The sequence below is a fragment of the Stigmatopora nigra genome, chromosome 2 (assembly GCF_051989575.1).
Source record: "Stigmatopora nigra isolate UIUO_SnigA chromosome 2, RoL_Snig_1.1, whole genome shotgun sequence".
Taxonomy (NCBI): Eukaryota; Metazoa; Chordata; class Actinopteri; order Syngnathiformes; family Syngnathidae; genus Stigmatopora; species Stigmatopora nigra.
Genome location: NC_135509.1, coordinates 9,196,410 through 9,216,107, shown reverse-complemented (window position 1 = coordinate 9,216,107; position 19,698 = coordinate 9,196,410). Strand labels below are relative to the sequence as shown.

The 19,698-nt window shown below is 37.2% G+C and overlaps 1 protein-coding gene and 1 long non-coding RNA gene across 6 annotated transcripts in view; one reads left to right on the top strand and one right to left on the bottom strand.

Annotated features, from left to right (window-relative positions):
- Positions 1-19,698, bottom strand: part of tln2b (talin 2b) — a 65,652-nt gene that overhangs the window by 36,427 nt on the left and 9,527 nt on the right. For 3 of the 5 annotated variants that reach the window (XM_077712262.1, XM_077712264.1, XM_077712263.1), the window contains exons 2-6: positions 4,067-4,227; positions 3,871-3,968; positions 3,608-3,737; positions 2,659-2,814; positions 2,201-2,343 (exon numbers count right to left, since the gene is read on the bottom strand). In XM_077712262.1, the coding sequence (XP_077568388.1) occupies positions 2,201-2,343; positions 2,659-2,814; positions 3,608-3,737; positions 3,871-3,968; positions 4,067-4,202 (663 nt within the window). In that variant the 5' untranslated portion in view covers positions 4,203-4,227. Of the gene's footprint in view, positions 1-2,200; positions 2,344-2,658; positions 2,815-3,607; positions 3,738-3,870; positions 3,969-4,066; positions 4,228-5,694; positions 5,718-6,190; positions 6,400-19,698 lie in introns of those variants that run through there. The other 2 variants (XM_077712265.1, XM_077712266.1) reach the window with 2 other exon arrangements.
- LOC144193399 (uncharacterized) lies at positions 531-6,989 on the top strand. Its single transcript, XR_013325747.1, has 3 exons — positions 531-641; positions 2,741-2,787; positions 5,725-6,989. It is a non-coding gene; the product is annotated as an uncharacterized LOC144193399 (long non-coding RNA).

The window sequence follows — 19,698 nt, the reverse complement described above, 5'->3', positions numbered from 1 at the left end:
GTTTTTAATGCAAATATAAGACTGAGTGGGAGTGGCTCTGAGTAGCATGAGAGATTAGTTCTGTACTGGCAGAACCTCCAAAGTTTGTTGACATTGAACACAACGATTAAGAAACATCTTAGCTAATGGTTGAGTCATCACAACGGAGAGCCCCAAAAAACAACATCTGCATGAACCAGTCTTCTTGAAAATAACTCAAATGTTGATGCATGACATTAATGGGAGAAAACAGTGCAAGTGATCGCAAATTTAGGGGAAAAAGGATGCACAGTGATGGAAGCCTGGGGTTTGTTCCGCCTAGATAATGATCTCACTTCTGTGTCTTTCTGGCCTTTAACACAATGTCAAATTAGACGCTCTCATGATGTGAAGAGCCCAAGCAATCTGCCAGTGCGACAATCAGTGTGTTGTCGACAATGAGGCAGAGATAAATGGAGAAGGGCAACTGTGAGGCAGGGATAGGAGGCAGAGTTGTTGTTGTGAGAGGAAATATGACTCTGCGTTGTGAGCATGATCTGCACAGTGCAGCGGTGTATGTGTGTGTGTGTGTGTGGCAGGGTGGGGATTTGTGCGATTATGTCAGAATGTGTGGGAGATAGAGAGGGAGTGGACACACGGAGTGGAAAGGAAGGAAGCGGAGGGTAAGGAAAATATTGAATTAAAAACATGAAAAGAGATGAGAACAGCAGGCGAGCTGGCTCAACGTCGATAGGTTCTTTGATGTTTGTCCCCGTACAAGTCTGAAGTTGGAACATCACATGAAAAATAATGATGTTGAAAATGACATTTTGCTCTTCAAGCATTATATAGCTACTTTATCTTTGTTCGGTTGAAAAACAGCATTGAGTTGATAAGCTCGGAAGAAGGAAAAGAGCATCGCCGGCATTTCCATGACAACACTTGATTACCTGTTACTGGAGTATATAATAGCTATGGAGCAGCCTGTATGTGTCTCATGTTGCATTGCTGACGTGATTGTTTAGGGTTGTTTATTGTAACTATGTAATTGTCTAAAAGATTGGCAATCTTACGAATGTAAGGTGAAACATGTCCAGGTTATAGTATATAAGGTTAATGCATCCAAATCAGGAGTTTTCCCAAATTTTATTAGAAATTGTTAAAATGAATTGTGGCCCAGTAACTTTGACTTCAAGCTTTGCATCTAAAAGTTGTGCTTCAGTTTGTTTTTGTAAGCAATAAAGTTATCCAATCCAATTTAAAGGGAATTAGGATATTAGCACTTTCTTCATTGCAAGCAAATATATAATAATGTAAGACTAATAACCCTAACAGTGAATTAACAAGAGTTCTACTTGGACCCTAAAAAAATAAGTGCTACATAGTACAAAATGGATGGATGATGGAACCAAGTTTTTAACTGTTATTAAAATTCAGACTTATTTTTTACACATAAATAGCACAGCGTGGTTTGCATTGAATTATTGCTTTTACTACTACCACACTTTTATTACTGCTGTTCTATCTAAACCATTGGCTTCGAATATCAAGAGTACACAATTGTGCAGAAATAATATTTCAGCTTTCTTTTAAGCTTAAAGCATTTTTTCCAACTTTAGAGTGGTTTGTTGCAAGTATTTGTTAGAAAAATAAGTATCTTCTGTTTTGTGAGTATCAGTGGGATACTGTTCTCCCTGGGGAGGAGAGGTTAATGGGAGTGCAGTGATGTGAGCAGAGTGCAAACTCTGATGAGTAGCTAAACACCCCTCAGGGAACCCTTCAGTGACTGTAGGGTGCCCACCATTTATAAACATTGACCAGATCCATACAAAAAAAAAGAGGGGACCAGCCTAACGGAATTGGATGTTCTTCCAAATCTTAACGGTCATTAACTTGTCTGCTAAGACATTCGCAAATTACCATACATGTTGCCACAAGGCATATTAAACAGTTCGTCACAATGGCAACTTTATTTTCGCATCTGTCCATGTTGTGCTTGTTATAGTTAGTTTCGTTGCTAATGTGCTACAATAATTACTTGGTCAAAGTGTCGTCTCTTGTATTTTTGGAAGTGTTGTTATTAAACCACATGGCAATCACGTCTGTTTGGCTGCATTTGAAGAACTCAGCTTAAAATGCCCTATTAGGAGTTGAGGCAAATATCAGATCTCGAGATTTTGTGGACAGGAAAGCATGTGATAAAATATTCAGATACAAGTATTTAGATATGTGACAGGCCTACCTGGACAAAAAGCAGGTTAAGTTGGACAGGGTCCCTCGAGTCCACATTTTGGTCCGAGTAGAAAAACTTGCGCCTTAGCAGCAGTGTTTCACTTTCTTCTACTCCTTGCTCTCTGAAGGTTCTGCTGTGATCCAGCCAATTCACTGCCCAATCAATATACATGTTGTTTGCTTACACACTTCTATAAATGGATGCTCACTTAACCAACCTTTTATTAAAGAAGCTACAGTGAGGGTGAAATTAATCGGTATAGACACACCACCTTAGACGACTAATCCTATTAATTAACAGGGAGGTTTTCAAAAATATTATTTTTCGGGGTTGGAATGGTGTTAATTTTTTCTTGCTAAAATTAAAGTGAATTTATTGTGATTACTATGGTTGGCAAATGACTTTTACACGACACCCCTATTTTTGACAGTGTAGCAGCCGGTGGCGTTTTGAGTGCTCACACTTACAATCGTCATCCGTATGCAGCTTGGCTTTGAGCTTCTCCATCTTCCTCTCATCCCGTAGTAACAGCGTTTTGTCTTTTTTCAGTGTTCCCATTCCGTCCTCCTTCTTATCATCTGTCACCTCCTGAATGAGTGAGTACTCCTCATAGTTGGTGATTCCTGGAAGAAGTCAGGATGATTCTCAGAAATGTTTCTGTGTTGGTGATGGAAAACGTCCATGCAAGAATGTGTCCTTGAAATGGAGATTTGTGGTTGCATTACGGCTGTGGCTAATTTTGGGGAAGAAAACTGGGTGCACATTTTGTAGTGAGAGGTTTAAAATGAAATTTGTTTACATAAAACCAATTTATATTTTAAGAAGTGGAAGCTAGACAACCAAGATAAACTAAACATACACAATGAAATAAATCTAAGACTAGAAATTAACTAACAAGAGTTCATGAAAATTGTAAATCTGGGATAAATATTTCAGATTTTATGTATAGTCCTTTGGAAAAATTCTTGACCCTTTGATGCCTGCATCTATATTGTGTATTTCTATTTGTTAAGTGGAAATTCGTGCATCAAGGCCTTAACTATAAGCCAATTGACTCTAAATATTTCCCATAAAGCCTATGCATTAACTAAATGCATGTCTCTTTTATCGTGAGAGCAACCAATTGTAATTAAAAATGAACAAAGCAGGAAACGGACAATTGTGGAGAAGACTCAGGACCATATGAGTAATATTTCATCTTCTTTATCTGACAATTGGTGCTCACTTTCCCAACAAAGAGATATGGACTTTTTCCAGTGTAGCAACAACCCTTTTCCACTCAACTGCATCTGTCCTACTACACATGAAAAGTAATTCTTCAAGGGCTAACTGCAATGCATGGGACTAAAAATAAATTAGATCATGAATAATACAAGTGTTGAACAAAGGGAGTAAAAACTCTGGACAATTACTCACCTATTCTACTGCAGATGGTGACGAGCAGTTCCCCGACAGTTTTGGAGTCATCCACCATGATGGTCTTCACTGTGCCATCAAGCATTTTAATCTTTTGTGGTCTCTGCTTCTTCTTGTACTCCAACACATCCTACAAAGTAAAAGACCAAATGATTCTCTGCAGAGAGATACTGCGCATATTGCACTGTAAAAAATGTAAATCACATTAACAGATAAATGAACACTGCTAGTTCTCCACCTCACGCTTCACAACTTAATCTTACTCCATTTCGCAGCATGTAGTAATCCAGGGTTCTTCCAGACTCCAGCCAAATTCCCTTCCTTGGATCATCGTCAGATAGGAAAAGGCCGTAATCGGAAGCTAAGGCAACGAAACAAAACGGAAAACATGAATATACATGGAGATCAAATAAAAAAATCAATATTATTCAATTTAGATCAACTATATTGTAGGTTAACCTTGTCCGGACTGAGCTTCTGGGACACGTTCCCTGATGATCCTGCAGGCGTCATACACAGGCGTGCATGGCTCAAATTGCATTGTCTTTACAACGTTGCATTGGCGGACGCAGATCTTGAGTGACAAAGCCACCATCTTGGAGGGCAGAACGGCCTCACACCTAAAAAACAGTACGAAATGGTGAAATATGAAGGCGCACGATACACGGTAGATATTAACATGATGTTGCCAGGAGAAATTTCAAGTACTGTATATGCACTGGGGTAAGAGAATCCTCAAAAATGTAAAACCAGTCCTTAATGTGCCGTAATGGGTGCAGGTTTTCCTTCCAACTGAACAAAAGGATACCTTTTGCAATCAGTTGATTAAAGACAGATGCAACTTAATTCACAAGACACCTCATTGGTTAAAATGTCGGGACTGGACTGGTTGGAACAAAGACACCTGAATTCTAGAGAAAGTTTCATTTCTACCAATCCTATTGAAACTATTAAGTGCATTGACTCCCTGTTGTTCTCATATTAAAGCCTCATGTGCATGTTAGACTGTAGAAGCAGCTGAAACATGGGGTTTAATTAACTTAAGTGTAAAAGCAAATATACTGTGCAGTAATAACGGGCGTAAATACAATGAAAATGACATTCCTCCGTGACCACCAAGACCACATCATTATTTGCTGCTAGTCTACTTCCTACCCCACCAGCAAGACTTCACTGTGAGACAAATTAGTGGGTGTTTTGTCACATTCTGCAATACAGGTCAAGCGGCTCAGGGCTTCATCGACTTCTATGGGCAAAGAGGGAAAGAAGACTTTTTTCTTTGGCCAGATTTACCTCAAGGTCTCTCATCCGTAAAGTAGCAAGAAATAGTTGGAGTTAAGTTTGGCCTCCATACTGAACTGCAGACTTGATAAGAGTCCTATCAGTCACAAAATGTGAAACAAGAGCAAGGGTTTCTTTCCACTAAAATTCAGTGAAAGGGGAAAATATGAATTTGACATGTTCTCAGGCAATTTCGAATCCAACACTTCATCAAGGAACCTCTCTGAGTCAGAGTCGAAAAATCTGGAAAGTACATCCACCATAATGATAAAGTTGTGACTGAGGCTCCCTTTGCCACTGTCAAGGTTTCCCTGCATAAACCTTGCTTTATTTTTTTTCTTATTCGAAAGTAGGAAAAGACAACCACGAATAAAAAGGTAATGGCACTGCATGAGCTCTTTTTTTGGCCAAGTTAGCAAAGAAACCCCATTGAGTTTTTGTCACATGCAGGAAGCCTTCAGTACTCCACCATAGAAGCAGCATGCGTCTCAGAATGACAACGAAATATTGGTGTGCACCCAGGTTTACACATAACACCAAAAAACAAGAACATCCTTGTTCTAAACCTGCAAAAAACATATATTTTTAAACCACTCATGAATCTTTATGGGAAAGCATATATTAAAAAAAGATGCTTCTACGAGCTGTGTCTAAATAAAGAGCAAGGTTACTTGTGATCCACCTACAGTAAGTGTACTCTTACAATCCCTAAGCATACTGAAGTGAGAGAACATGTATCACAAGAATCCTGCTGTAAATGCTAATACAACAAAGTACATGTTCAAACATGCGCCATAAATGTCTACCATCAGTTTTCTACTGCTTATTCTTTTCAGGGGAGTCAGAAGATTATTCCACACGGCTGTTGCAAAGAGGATGTCCATCCTGGACTGGTCTCTAGTATCTCAGGGCTCAAACCACCTTTCCCACTTACATTCAGAGCACGGCTTTTAATGACCCTAACATGATTTTTCTTTTTTTTTCCAAATGTAGGCGGATCCTAGGGTAGCTGGGGAAATCCTACGTAAGCATGAGAGGATATGAGCTCTACAAAAAAAAGCTGAGATTTCATGAACCACTAAACACCACTTTAAAGGCTTCTCACGATAATAATCTATGATAAAAATGGTAGATTTCTACACAACAAACTTGGAACACTTCCAAATTATTTCATTATGACTTAAAGTCATTTGAAAATGAATTCTAGTGGTGCTTTCAAAAGTCCAGGCAGAGGTTAATTTCTAAAAATCCATGTTTAAAAACAGTGTTGCTATTAACTTATCCAAAAATAGCAAATGTCACCTTGCTGAAGACCAGGAAACACAGAAGCCATCCAGAGAGACAGCTCTAATGACTGTGGTTTCAGCAGTAGTGTGAATCTTGATTACCCCACCATTTCAATCAATTGACAGAGCATTTAAGCATCTATTTTAGTCTCTGTCTTCCAAGTTCTGCAAGCCTTGTTGGTTTGTTCTGTCCCAAAATGAAAATTATAGATCAAGGTGTGGATATAAATGAACAGCATTTTTTCTTGTACACAATGGCTGTTACAACTGTATTACATCATATAGTACTCATTACGCCTGTATAGTTTTTGGATTAGATAAAAAGAATAAAGGAAAATGCCAAGTAATGGGAGTGTAAATTCTTTGTCAGTAATTTTGCATTGCTTTTGACATTATTGTTCATGATGAGCCTTCATTTCAAATTGAGTGTTTAGTTAGTGTGTATATGCAAAATTACAATAATCTAAAGATGTGGTGGATAAAATGAACGTTATTTTTCATTATTTACGTCATATATGAAATTAAAACACATCCAGAATCTCCATTAAGATAGAATGGCAACATAAGGCACAATTAAATGTGATAAAATAGCTACTGCAGGAGATAATTACACATTATAAAAGGTAATAGTGCTTAGATTTGATTGACATGGTCAGAGAAGTGTTGCATGTGTGAATGCTGCAGACTGAAGCCAATTTATTGCCTGCCAAAATATTGGTGAATGACAAGTGAGAGGAATTCACACAATGGTGAACATGAAAAGGTGTTTTGTGAATGTACATATCTTTATTTACATGACCTGATTTGTCAAATTTTGAACAATGAGCATTACAATGCAACAAGGTGTTTTTTTTAACAAATTGTGGGCGAGTATTTTGTAAGATTGGTATCAAGAATCTAGTGCTGTTAGTATACTTGGTCTGAAATGCTATTTTCGTGCACCACCCCCACATGGATACATTATTTCCAAGGTCACAGGAGACCTTCTATTGACGGAATTGTAAACAAGCATCTTTGTGCTATGGATGGATGCATCAATGAATAAAATGTTTTCCTTATGCACTCCAAGCAGTGATTACAGCGAGTCTAAAAGCAGCCCTGGTGGGATCATTTACAAGCATGACTGACATTGATGAAAGCCCAATTTTAACAAGCACTGGGAAGTTCAAATCATTGTATAGTTCAATTCCAACACAACTTGCTGACAGGCTTGAACTATCCAGATTTTTTTTGCAGCATTATATGTCAGCCTATGGCATCAAATGACTGAATTCAATTCAAATTCCTGCGGTTCTCAGGAATGTTAGAATAGCAGGCTTACATCTAAAGACGACAGATAATATGTTCACAGGTTAAATGACACCTTGCCTACTTTTCTATTCTTTTTTAACACCCTGACTGACGCTGAGCTTGACAACAGCCTTTTATCCGATGGAAGGCAAGGTCAACTTCCTGCACACCTACTGTGCCTCCCTAGAGGCTCAGATATCTTTACAGGAAAACACGCTCAGATGGTAAGTCACATGGTTTCTGAAATGTGTGTATATATACATATATATATACACGCACACACACATATATAGTGTAATATTTATATATGTATATATAGGTGTATGTATATATATATATATATATATATATATATATATATATATATATATATATATATATATATATATATATATATATATATATATATATATATATATATATATATATATATATATATATATATATATATATATATATATATATATATATATATATATATATATATATATATATATATATATATATTTATATATATATATATATTTATAGTGTGAGTAGTTGCACAAAACAGTATGCTTCAGTAAATCCTGTCAAGGTCAGGTGTTTTCTATCCAAGCTGCTTCTAAGTTTAATGACCTACTTAATGAGCTATCTTTTTTTTGCACTTAGGAAGGGTCGCATAATTGTATGAAACACTTTGTGTTTTAATCAGCTATCATAAATACATCTTGATTACGAGCATGAGGCGTGTTTGAATTACGGCAAATAAACAGCAAATCATTATGCACGTATTTAACAGCGCCAACCTTAATCTATGTAAGTAGCACATGAGTCCGTGGAGACATGATTCTGTCAACCTGTCTTCTCCACATTAATAACTTTGGGAGTTTATCAGGGCATGCTGATGAAAAAGTGAAACATTTGCATGCTGCAGCGTACATAATTATTATAGATTATTATCACTGTTTATTTTTCCAAGATCAATGCAGTGCAGCAAGTGTTTACAACTCTATCATTGTGAAAATTGTGTTGGCGTTCTTCTCCCAAAATTGTGTTGTCATTGGAAGCAGATCTTATCAAAAGGTTAAGCTACTGAAACAATTTGAACTTTAAAAATGATTACATGGCCAAACAATCAGCTTTAAAAATGTAATCCTTGCATCCATCTTTTATTACCCACTCTCGACGTTACCAGTACCAAAATTAAAAAGCTCTTTCACAGTAGCAGACACCAATACGAATTAGAATAGAAAAGTTCAAGGCCTTAAGAGACCCTATATAGCTATTTTACTGATTTATTTCAGTGAGATTTTCAGCCCTGTTTTCGTTAAAAGCACACAAAAGGTAAAGCTATATAAAAATGTCACCAAACACACCCTCACCTGTTCAAGTTACCTAACTTATTAATTATTACACTTTAAGTCAGCTATGGCACTCCAGCAAAATTACATTTTATGCCTCAGCAATTAATATAAAGCATGTAAATTGTTTTAAATTATCACCTGTAAGGCAATAAAGGGATTTAAAATGTTTTTAAATGGTGTTATTCCCCATAAAAGTTTATAATGTGAACATTTGGCTCCTGAAATTGAATACTATTTCCTATTGTAATAATGGGTTGGAGACATGAGAAAACAGCGAAGCAAAGACCTTGATCTTCCTCTATAAATTTCGACAGCCCACCTGAATGGATTCAGTATGAAAATGCCATCTTTTAACAACAACATTGACAGATTGTTTCTAGTGCTATGACTACACCACAGCTTTGCTCCTGGGCTACACAGTGCTGTAATTCAATTTAAAGGGTGAAGATACGGTCAGAAATTATGAATGTCGTCCTTGTCATGGGGAAGGAGAGTGCAGCTTGTCTTACACTAAAAATATCCAGCAAAGTGGAGCATCCCCAAAGCACTAGCCTTTCAAGATTATTCACAACGCAGTCAGTACAATGGATGTGATTGTTTCGCTATCGTGGCATTGACTAATATGGAACAGTAGATAAAATGATTTGTATTGATTCTAGCCCTAACTTCTTAGAACAAAAAGGTATATCAAATACAATAACAAATGGCATACAAATCCAAGAGATTTCTATTGTTGAAGTTATCTTGCTGCCTTAAGGGACAAACAGTGATTCAACATGTATCAACTGTAATTCAGAAACCCTGACAAATATGCTTTCAAATTGTAGGAGATGGAGACTCTAGTCATTAGTGGCCCATCGGCAATAACCAAAATTCTTCAAGTGAACCAATGGAAACCAAAAATTAAGAGACCCCAATTATTTTAAGAGTAAGTCATAAGCAGTTATAGCAGATGATTGCAGATAATAATCCCAATTGAAACCAATTCACAAGGATTTTTTTTACCATTCTATGTTAACACAGCAGAAATGTTCTATGTTGAACAGAAACCTCAATTGGCTCTGCTATATCTGTTACTCAGTTTGTGCCGTGAAGATATGATTTAGCTGCTCTGTTGGAATTTGTCACGACACTACCGTTATTCCCACACCCAAGAAAATTCTCGTTATAACGCTGTGTAAGTGAAGTCAGTCCTCAATACACAACCTCTGAAGAGATCTGGATGAAACGTGTGCTGACAGACAGACGTCAATGGTTTAGTTTTCATCGTTTTCATTTCATATTTGCAAGAAAAACGATGAGTGAGTGATGTAATTAGAAATGCACCGAAGCTGCTTCCTTCTTTAGTTAGTTGCTCAAAAGGGTAAAGAAGAGGCAAGATCTACTGGTAGAAAGTTGATGTCACAGTCTCTATTGTGAGAGCTTGTAATACGTGTTGTTCCACTGCAAGTGCGAAAAGCTTCTGCGAGCCAACATCATTCCCCGGACATGTTGCCTCGAGTAGCAAGACAAGTGCATGCTACTTTTTATTAATTTTTTTTGCTAGCGCCAAAGCAACTCCCGGTTTTTGTGGGAAAAAAAGCCTCCCTAAAAATGTTAAGGTTCATTGCTATTGTTATATGCATCCAATACCAAAAAGCCTTGAGCTTTAACTTTAGGCACAATAACAGAGGATTTGCCATAGCAACAACATGGAAAGATACATTTACATAAACCAGACCTGCAAAATCTACTTAAAATAAAGACACTTTGCTGCCATGTTACCCGAGCTGGTTTCGAGACAAGCAATTTCCTTGTGATGCACAACAATGGCAGCACTACATATATGCAATAATTAAAATGCTACAGACGGCATTGGAAAGATTAAGGGCTTTCAAGTGAGGACCGTTAATACTTCATGGTAATGAATGCAAGACGATACAAGTAAAAGAGAGACCCTATTACTTTTGCTCCGTAGCATTTCTCTGCCATTTCTCATTAGAATTCAATAGGAATAATACAAAAAAAGAAGGGGCTGCTATTTATGGTGTGTGTACTTTTTAGCGGCCTCATGGAGCGATTATATGACAATTTCCTTTTTCATTTTCAGGACAAAGATCTAGTATTGTAGTCTCAAACTAATATTTTTCAACAATTTAATAGAATTCATAAAACTGCGGCAGTGGTTACTCAATATGTCTTCCTATGCCAAGTGATGTGTTGCCGCTATGCAAATTTGTTCAATCCATTCAATGTTCTTTGTCGTAAGTATCCTAAGTAGTGGACCCGCATGCATAGTATAAACTACAATTTCTAACTAAGCTCTTCTGACATTTTTATAACCCTGTTAAACTGTCTTGCTTTAGAGAAATGGTTATCAACTCCTATCAGACGAGGACATACAATTAATTATCTGTTGTGACTAAATTCAGATCCACTTTAAAGGAGGGAAATAAAAATAAAGCAAAAGTACTCTTCCAAATGAGTCTCATTTATCATGCATATATGTTATTCATACATTTTATAACACTTAATAAAAAAAACTGATCATTTTCAAATGATAACTGCCAAACGGATTCCATCTTTCACTTTTGGGTTCCATTTAATTAATTCAGAAACATTCAAACAAAATGGTGCAGAATTGAGCCACAATTTACTTTAAGGACAGAAACGAATCAATATGGACTTTGCCAACAAAATATGTGCCCTAATAAATGAGCTCTCAGCTTTTTATTCCAGCAATCAACAGCTCACTAAAAACCATCCAAGCGTAGAAGAGTACAATAGATGCGAATGCAAGGGCGTTTCTTATGGGTATCACCAGTCTCCAATCACAAACCAATTTGCTGACCAAACTCTTCAAAAGAGACCATGGCTAATACGATGAATGAGCTGTCATGTGTACTCCAGGCTCCCACAAACTGAACATTCGGCCTGAAGAGTCACGACCTGTAAATCAGGTGACTCCAATTGGCCGTGGGTCATCCAAGCATGGAAAAAACCACCCACCCTCCTCTCTCTTTTATCCCTCACTTCACTTTAGCTGACTGAACTACAACCGTTTCCAAGCCGACTTTAGTATTACGGGCAGTGGAACACGACATAGGCTGGAGGGTTGTGATACACTGAGGGACTCTATCAGCAAGTTATATACAGCAGCATGCTGAAGCAAAACCCACGTACTGCTTTATTTATTTCTTGCAAACAAACTACTTAAGTCAGCAAAAGCAGATGCATTCGGGAAGGTGTACCAGCATTTAATGGTCCTGCTATACTGCAATCTTTTTTTGTGCTTAATAAATTGTCCTTACAATCCTGAAAGCACCATGAAAACAAACATAAAATTAGGAAAAATCAGTTATAAATCATAAGTAAAACTGTTTAGTTGTAGGTGAGAAAGTTCAATGAGGGGCAGTGTTTTCGGCCCATTCTTTCCAGATCAGTGACTGGGTCCTTGGTTGCTATGGCTGCTGTTGTGCCCACCTTTTCCTGGACATATAAGGAAGGACAGCAGCAGTGACTGCTATACGGCCACGTAGATGTAGAGCACCCTTTCGCACAGCACTTGTTCACATATTTCAGTTAAGTGCCAGCTTTCAAGAGTCAGTCAGAGAGTCTTGACAGCATTATGGGTCTCTTCATCTGTGTGCTAAGCCCTATCCTGAATTCATTCAGAGGGCCTCTCAACCATTCTGTCAAAAGTACATAGATATGCTGAGGGGGAATTTTTTTTTGAGGAGGCTGATTTTGATTCACTTTGATAGTCCGTGTCGAAAAAATGAAAACACCTCTCTGTGAAAGTGTCACGTCAGTTTGACTCTTTTGTTGAAGGTTCTGGCAGAAGATGATATTTACATTTTGTGATTGGTCCATTTTGACATAAATACAGAAAGATCGTGATGGACTGAACACACGCATGGTTATTTCTTTAGTCTTGATTAAAAATGTTTTCGCCTCATTATGACAAATTAATCAGGCAATCGTCTGTAATGAGGCTTCAAAAGCAAACTATGCAAATAAAAACCAAATCAGCTAGCTTAAGGGTGCATTACAAACATCTCTTTACAGCTTGAAAAAGGGTGACGGGATTAACTTTGGAAATAAATGAAATGCCCTCTAAGTTATCATTTGTAGCATGTCAATTTGTCAGCCAAATGACAAGCAACAATATGCATTTATGCATCACGTCTCTAAAGTAGTGCTTCTCAAAATGCCATATTTTTCATATATGAATCCTTAAGTCAAATGTGATATTAATTAATACATTACTGTTTCTTTCAATTTGTCAAAATGCACCATTTGAATAATCTCACTGTAATGCATAACTGACTCAGTAAAATCCACTGTCTAACATTCGAAAGCCCACCCTTTAAAAGAAATATATATATTTAAAGTTTTACTTTGACCAATATGATAAGTCCACATGCAGTAGTATGTAGTATATTTTAAGTATTTTCCGTTTTAAGACCCTGGTGTAGTACATCTGTTGATTACCTGACCAAGTTTCTTTTGATATTATTATTCCTTTCGAGGATGCTGCCACTAAAAAGTACCAGAAAATTGTTTGGTGACCAAAAACTGGCAAACAGAGCTCATTGTATAAAGCAGCTGTTATTGTATACTCTGTCTCTCTCAAGCAAATGATTGGGATGACAGTTAAAACGATAGAAACTGCGATGCATGAAGTCAACAACAAGCCTGGGGAAGCGCACTTTACCACTTAAATAAAAGCCTTCCATCTGTCACACATTTTCTTAGTGTTTTTCTTCTGTGACTATATCGATCTACCAACAACCCAGAACAGAATGGATTAAACCTCTGAGGTTCACAACTTTCAATCAAAGAATTACTGTCTCTAAATGTCCTCCAAAAATAACTACAAGAGCCAACACTCAAATTCCCCATGCACAAAAGACCTTTGAATCGTATTAATTAAATCTCCAATAACTTGGACCAAAAAAAAGCTTTTAATTTGGTTATACCTCAACACAGAACTACATTATAATCATCCTTTTGAGAAGATTTCTGACATCATTCTTTCCTACTTCCGCACCCCCTGAAGGATTTCCCAAGTTTTTCCGATTATGAAAAACAAAAACCCGTGCTTTCATCTATTGCATGAACATCTGCTTAACTAAAGCTCCATCCACACCTACTGGGATACAGAATATTTTGCAACGGAGGTCAACTTGACAGGAACAGGACAGGCTATTTTAAATTATGTATGCGTCAAAGAACAGTCCATGATGATTGAACAAACCTTAGGACTACATTATTTAGATGGATTGGAGGAGGCATATCACATAGAGCAGCAGCATGTAAGGAATACTGCCATGGTTGGTTAAGAACCCCCATGCATAATATGTTCACTTGTCAATGGGTTGCCATAGCAACTTGGGTTTTTGGGTCTTTTCTAGATCAGGCTTTTATTGCATAAAAACCAGATAAACACATCAGTAAATTAATGATACACTAAATTTTCACTGCAGTAGTCTGATTACCGATTGGTCTTTCTAATGTACGCTCACTCTACAATTTTATTAGGTATGCCTACGCATCCAATCAGGTCCAAAAGAGTTGCATTACAACAGTTGATTATAAAAGTCACTTTCAGAGTGGAATTATGGGGTAAAGTCAACCATCCATCTTTTCTCAACACCACTACTCCTTGTCACCGGGTGCTTGAATCAAACCCATATGACTTGGGGCAAAACACCCTAAAATGGATACTAGTCCATTGAAGACTACATAGACTAAAATCAGGCCAATGTACCACTATGCCCTCAGCCACAGTAAAGTGTAACTGGAATTTTCAAAACAACATAATGCCTTTTTCCATTAATACTGGCTGCTAATTAAATGCTTTCGTGACCCGAGCCAAACAATATTGACTGAAAGTAAAAATACAACTGAAAGTGTCTTTTCAGCAGTCATGCTCCATTTGCAATAATACTTTCACTGTGTAAATAATTATTTGTTTGACAACCTGCACAAATCAATATTTCGCCATTTTAAAACAGTGAACCAAAATTAAATAAAATCTCACTTCATTAATCCTTCACCCTTACGACCTACTGACCAAAAATACACAGCCTCACAAACAAGCACAGACAGGGCTGTCTGTAAACAAGCTTACGATAGCCATAGCGGTTTTGTTTGAAAAATGATTTGTGTAGAACAACAACAACAACTTTCTGACACTAACACTAAAGGCTGCCATGCCTGACAGGTGTAAATCTGTCACAGCGGGTGCTGTAAATTTACACAGAGGTCGGTTGCAGTTGGAGTCGGCAATTAGGTGATTGAACTCAGCCACATACTATGGGAGTATTTAATGCCAATCAAAGCAGCTCATCCCACTCCCTTTAAAGCGACACACTAACAATCCTGCATGGAGTCATCTCTCTGTATGTAAAATGATGAATAATGATAATAATCCATGTGTGAGGGGAGTATTTTTACAGCCCTATCCATGCTGTGGCAACAGACAATGCGAGTGGGTGTACAAAATAAGCAGGAGATAACTAGTGGCAACTTAAAATGTGATTCGGATGGTTGGATTCCGTCGAAAGCGCCAATATAATGAGCGAGCATGAGTTAAGTTGGACTTTCTGCCCCTTTAAGGATACACAACTGCACTAAAATGATCAACATGACACATAATGATCTAACAATTGGCAAACGTCGAGCTTTTATGAATCTGCAAACAAGTTTTGTAACTTGTATCAGATACTATGTCTGGGATATAAAGCTCTTGAAAATGTATATCTGTTTTAAAAGTTTTGGGGGAGAAAAGTGAAGTCAATTCAAATATATATATTTTTTTAATTCTCTGTGTTTACCTTTTGTAGCGAATTCGAGTTTCAAAATGTTGGCATAGCTTTTGCAACACTTCTGAAAGCCAAGGAAGCATTTATCTTTGAGGCTTTGCTGTGAGTATTATTATAAATGAGTAAACATAATTGAAGCGGGGTCGCCTTCACTCTTCAATTGCGTGTATTTTCAGAGGTTGCTTCACAAAATCAAATTAGACATACAAAATAGACTAATTTACTTTAGTCAGTAGAAATACAAAAAAGATGTTCTTTTTAAACGCAAACCGTCTTTTTAAGGATGCTACTAAAAAGATTCTTTTTTGCTTTTAGCTTTATGCATCATAGAATGAAAAACAATTAAACATGGACATGAACTACATAGCTGTGTTTACCCCCACCACAGGGAGTTTTTATGAATAAAATGACAGTGGGACTGCATTTTTGAGATTTATGATATTCATGGCCAGGACTCAGTAACTTGGTCATTGCTAGAGTGTGAAGTTCTCCAACTCACAGAGGAAGTCTAGAGCAAATTTCCCTGCAAGCAAAAACAATCTTCATTCCATTCTCTTTAACCTGATTACTGTAACTAACTTAGCGAGTGGTTCACATACAACACACAACCATTCTGCATTTACCTACTCATTTCAGCTAAAAGCATATTTCCCATCATATCACATTAAGATTTTTTTGTCCATTTAATAAAACACATACACAGTAAACCAATCGTGAAGAAAAAAAAGATATCTTTCAGTAGCCATTCTGAGCTCTAACAACAACGTTTGATTATACACCAATTATATTACCATTAACTATAATAACTAATATCATAAAAAGGAAAACCTTTTGTAAAGCTTCACTCTCCTGTTACCAGCTCCACTAGATATGTCAAGGGAGAAGGGCCTTGCTCAAGGTCACTACTGGTGCGGTAAAGGGGGAGGGGGAAGGGAAAACAATGTTTTTACTTGCACCCACCTTTCAATCCATGCTCAATGGTTGGATCGAATGTAAGACTAGGTGACATAGAGGCATTGGGCAATGTGCAAAGATAAAGACATTTAAACACTTTCCTCTGATTTAACTCAGTGATGTTCCAGTAAAATGAGTCACAAGAGCTTTAAAACGACCCAATTGTTTTTTACTGGCCCATTTAATGCATCTGTCCGCTTCATGCTTGACAGGATTAATGAAGCACAACTGCGATGTTGGTGGCCTGCTTGCAGTGTGCCATCGAGTTGTTAAATGCGCCAGGTTGAATGAGATGCAACAACAATTAGATGTAGTCAGAATTGAGCACTTGGACAGGGAATAGAAACACATCCTGATTGAATGAGACATAGTCATAAGCCTAAATAGTCATGGCAGTGTCAATGACTGTTTTGTAACGCTACCGCTATTAGGGATGAAAGGTACTAATACTTAGCGGACAACCGGATGAACACACGGTATGAAAGCAGATGGCAGCCTGACAAGCAAACTTTAAATCATCGAGAATTTAGACCTGCTCTGTTCCATAATAACTGGACAAGCCATCATTTATACCAGAACAGCTCTGCAGGTCTCTGACAGAGCTGAGATCATCTGACAGGATCGCTGCCTGCAGCAAGGAACCACCATCCATATTACGTTTGGGTTAGCAAGACAGTAAAAGGTCCACTATCTAAAGATCTTTGAGCACCAATAAAAAATAGCAGGATTGACCACTGCATAGGCTCTAAAGTTTGCATCTGATTGTGAGACTGGATGCACAGCTTTCTAGTTTCTTTTAATCTATGCTTTTTTTAATTAATCATCTTCATCTAATCATGTGAAAAAGTGTCACAAATGAAATCATTGTTGTGTGTCCTCACTGGATGTTATTTCATTGCATGGCGAGGTGTGGGTACAGCAGATGTAGTCATAAAGTAGATTTATAAAAGCGCAATGTTGGAAAGAGCACAGTCAAATAAACGGGTTCCTGGTGGTAGAATATGACTGTGATACTTTTCCTATGGCTGCAGCGATCTGTCATTTATTACTCTGTGGGGAGACATCTATGTTCAGTCGATTACTATGATATAAATGGCATGGATCATGAAGACATCTTTTGTTATGTAGAGCAAAAAGCTTTGTGTAATAATCCTTAAATGGGGAATCAATGCTAGCTGTGATGTGTTAATTTACACTAATAATTTTGTTAATTGGTTTGTTCTTCAAATACTTCTCTGCAATCTTATGAAGCAGAAGATAATTACTGACAATATTTTTTTATGTACAAAACTGACTGATTTATTAAAAAGGAAAAACATGTTAGACTCTTCAGACTAAGCACCATCTGGGAGGAATGACATTTAGCAGTTGTTGGCAGGTAAAGAGCCATTATTCAAAATTATGTGCACATAACCTGTTACAATACCATTTTAAAAATCATTTCTCTTTCTCCAATGAGAAAATGAATATAACCTAATAGAATGACTGCTTGCTGTCATTTATTTTGTAACAGAATCACTAAACATCATCAGTGTCAGTGTTCTCTCAACTTTATGCACAAATGTATGATATCCACGGGGGTGATAAATGCTGACATCAGGCTAACACATCTTCTGGCACATTTTGTTATTCTGTCACAGTGTCCTCATATTAAATGCAATGAGTTATGCATCTCTGCAGTTTGATTTAACTAAAGAAGATGTATATTTCAATGACTTTTCTGTTGCATACAAATGAAATGTACACATGGGTAGTCACATTTACTTCCACGTGTTGGTTTGAATAGCAAATCCAACATACCTATCTCTTATGGTTTCTGTAAAACAGTGATTCCAAATGATTAATTCCATTGTCTCTGGGGACTGGGCAGATTCGGAGGAGGCGGATGTGTAATTCTATTAGTCCTATATGGTTCATCTCCTGAAGGAGGCAGACACATCTATATCATTGAGACATGCAGGATGTGCATGCCTTGTAAAGGCCCATTAGTTGTTGGCATAAATCATTATCACAGTTGTTTTCATTTAGAGTTAGCCTGGTTTACAGAAAGAAAGGATTTAAAAGCCAACAATAGTGGATGGATATAAACAGGATGTGCTAGCCACTAATTTCTAAACAACGGTCTCAAGGACGCAGTTTAAAAATTGGAACGAGAGAATGTAAAATAAATTACACAATACTAAATAATGCACACTTTTTTTGAAATTGTCATTCTCCAGTTATGTGTAATCAGCATATACCACAGACGTGCATGCCAAAATTAAACTAAATCTAAAACTGGCCAGTAAATACATTTCCTTCTTTAAATAACTGCTGCACTTTGTGTAATATATATTCACACAAGTGTAATGAAAATGACAATTAGTTTTGACACTGCAGTATTTAAGCTATGTCCATCATAGTTCCATAATGAGGAGTCACCCAAACGATGACAAATGTCACAATTTTACAAAAATGACTGTGAAAGGCACATTCACCTTCCCACAAAAAGCAACTGGCTGTCTGTGGGCCTCTGACATCAATGGAATGTATCAACAAGGGAGTTGAGCCAGTAAAGTAGTGTGCAAGGGGGATTGGAACACTAAAATAATTGTACTTCTATGTGATATTGCAGTACTACCTTACCTTTAGAAAGAAAGTCAGATTCAGTTCATCAATATGTTATGTTCGCACCAATGAGGTATCAGTTTCTTGCCTATTGTCATTTCAAATCACAAATTCCCAACAAAGAGCTCAAATAAACAGAAATGGATGTATCCCAGCATAAACTCTTATCAGACACCCAAAAAAAGGATAAAAGACAGAGATTATGGCAGTCATAGAATAACATCACTAATCTCTTATGTGACAGCAAAGCATTTGATATTGGATCACAAATGTGGCAAAAATAAACTCAGTGAAAACGTGTCATAGGAAATAAATAATGAGCCACTTCAAACTGAGAGAGATGGGTTGTTATTAAAGACCTTTGACCATAGACAAAAGAGTAACCAGCAAACAGCTGTCAGAATGACACAGAAACTGCAACAGCAAGCGTACATAGTGTTAAACATATTAAGGCAGAATTTGTATGCACAGAAGTAAATAGAAAATAAAATAATCCTGACAGGCAGGAATTCGTATCT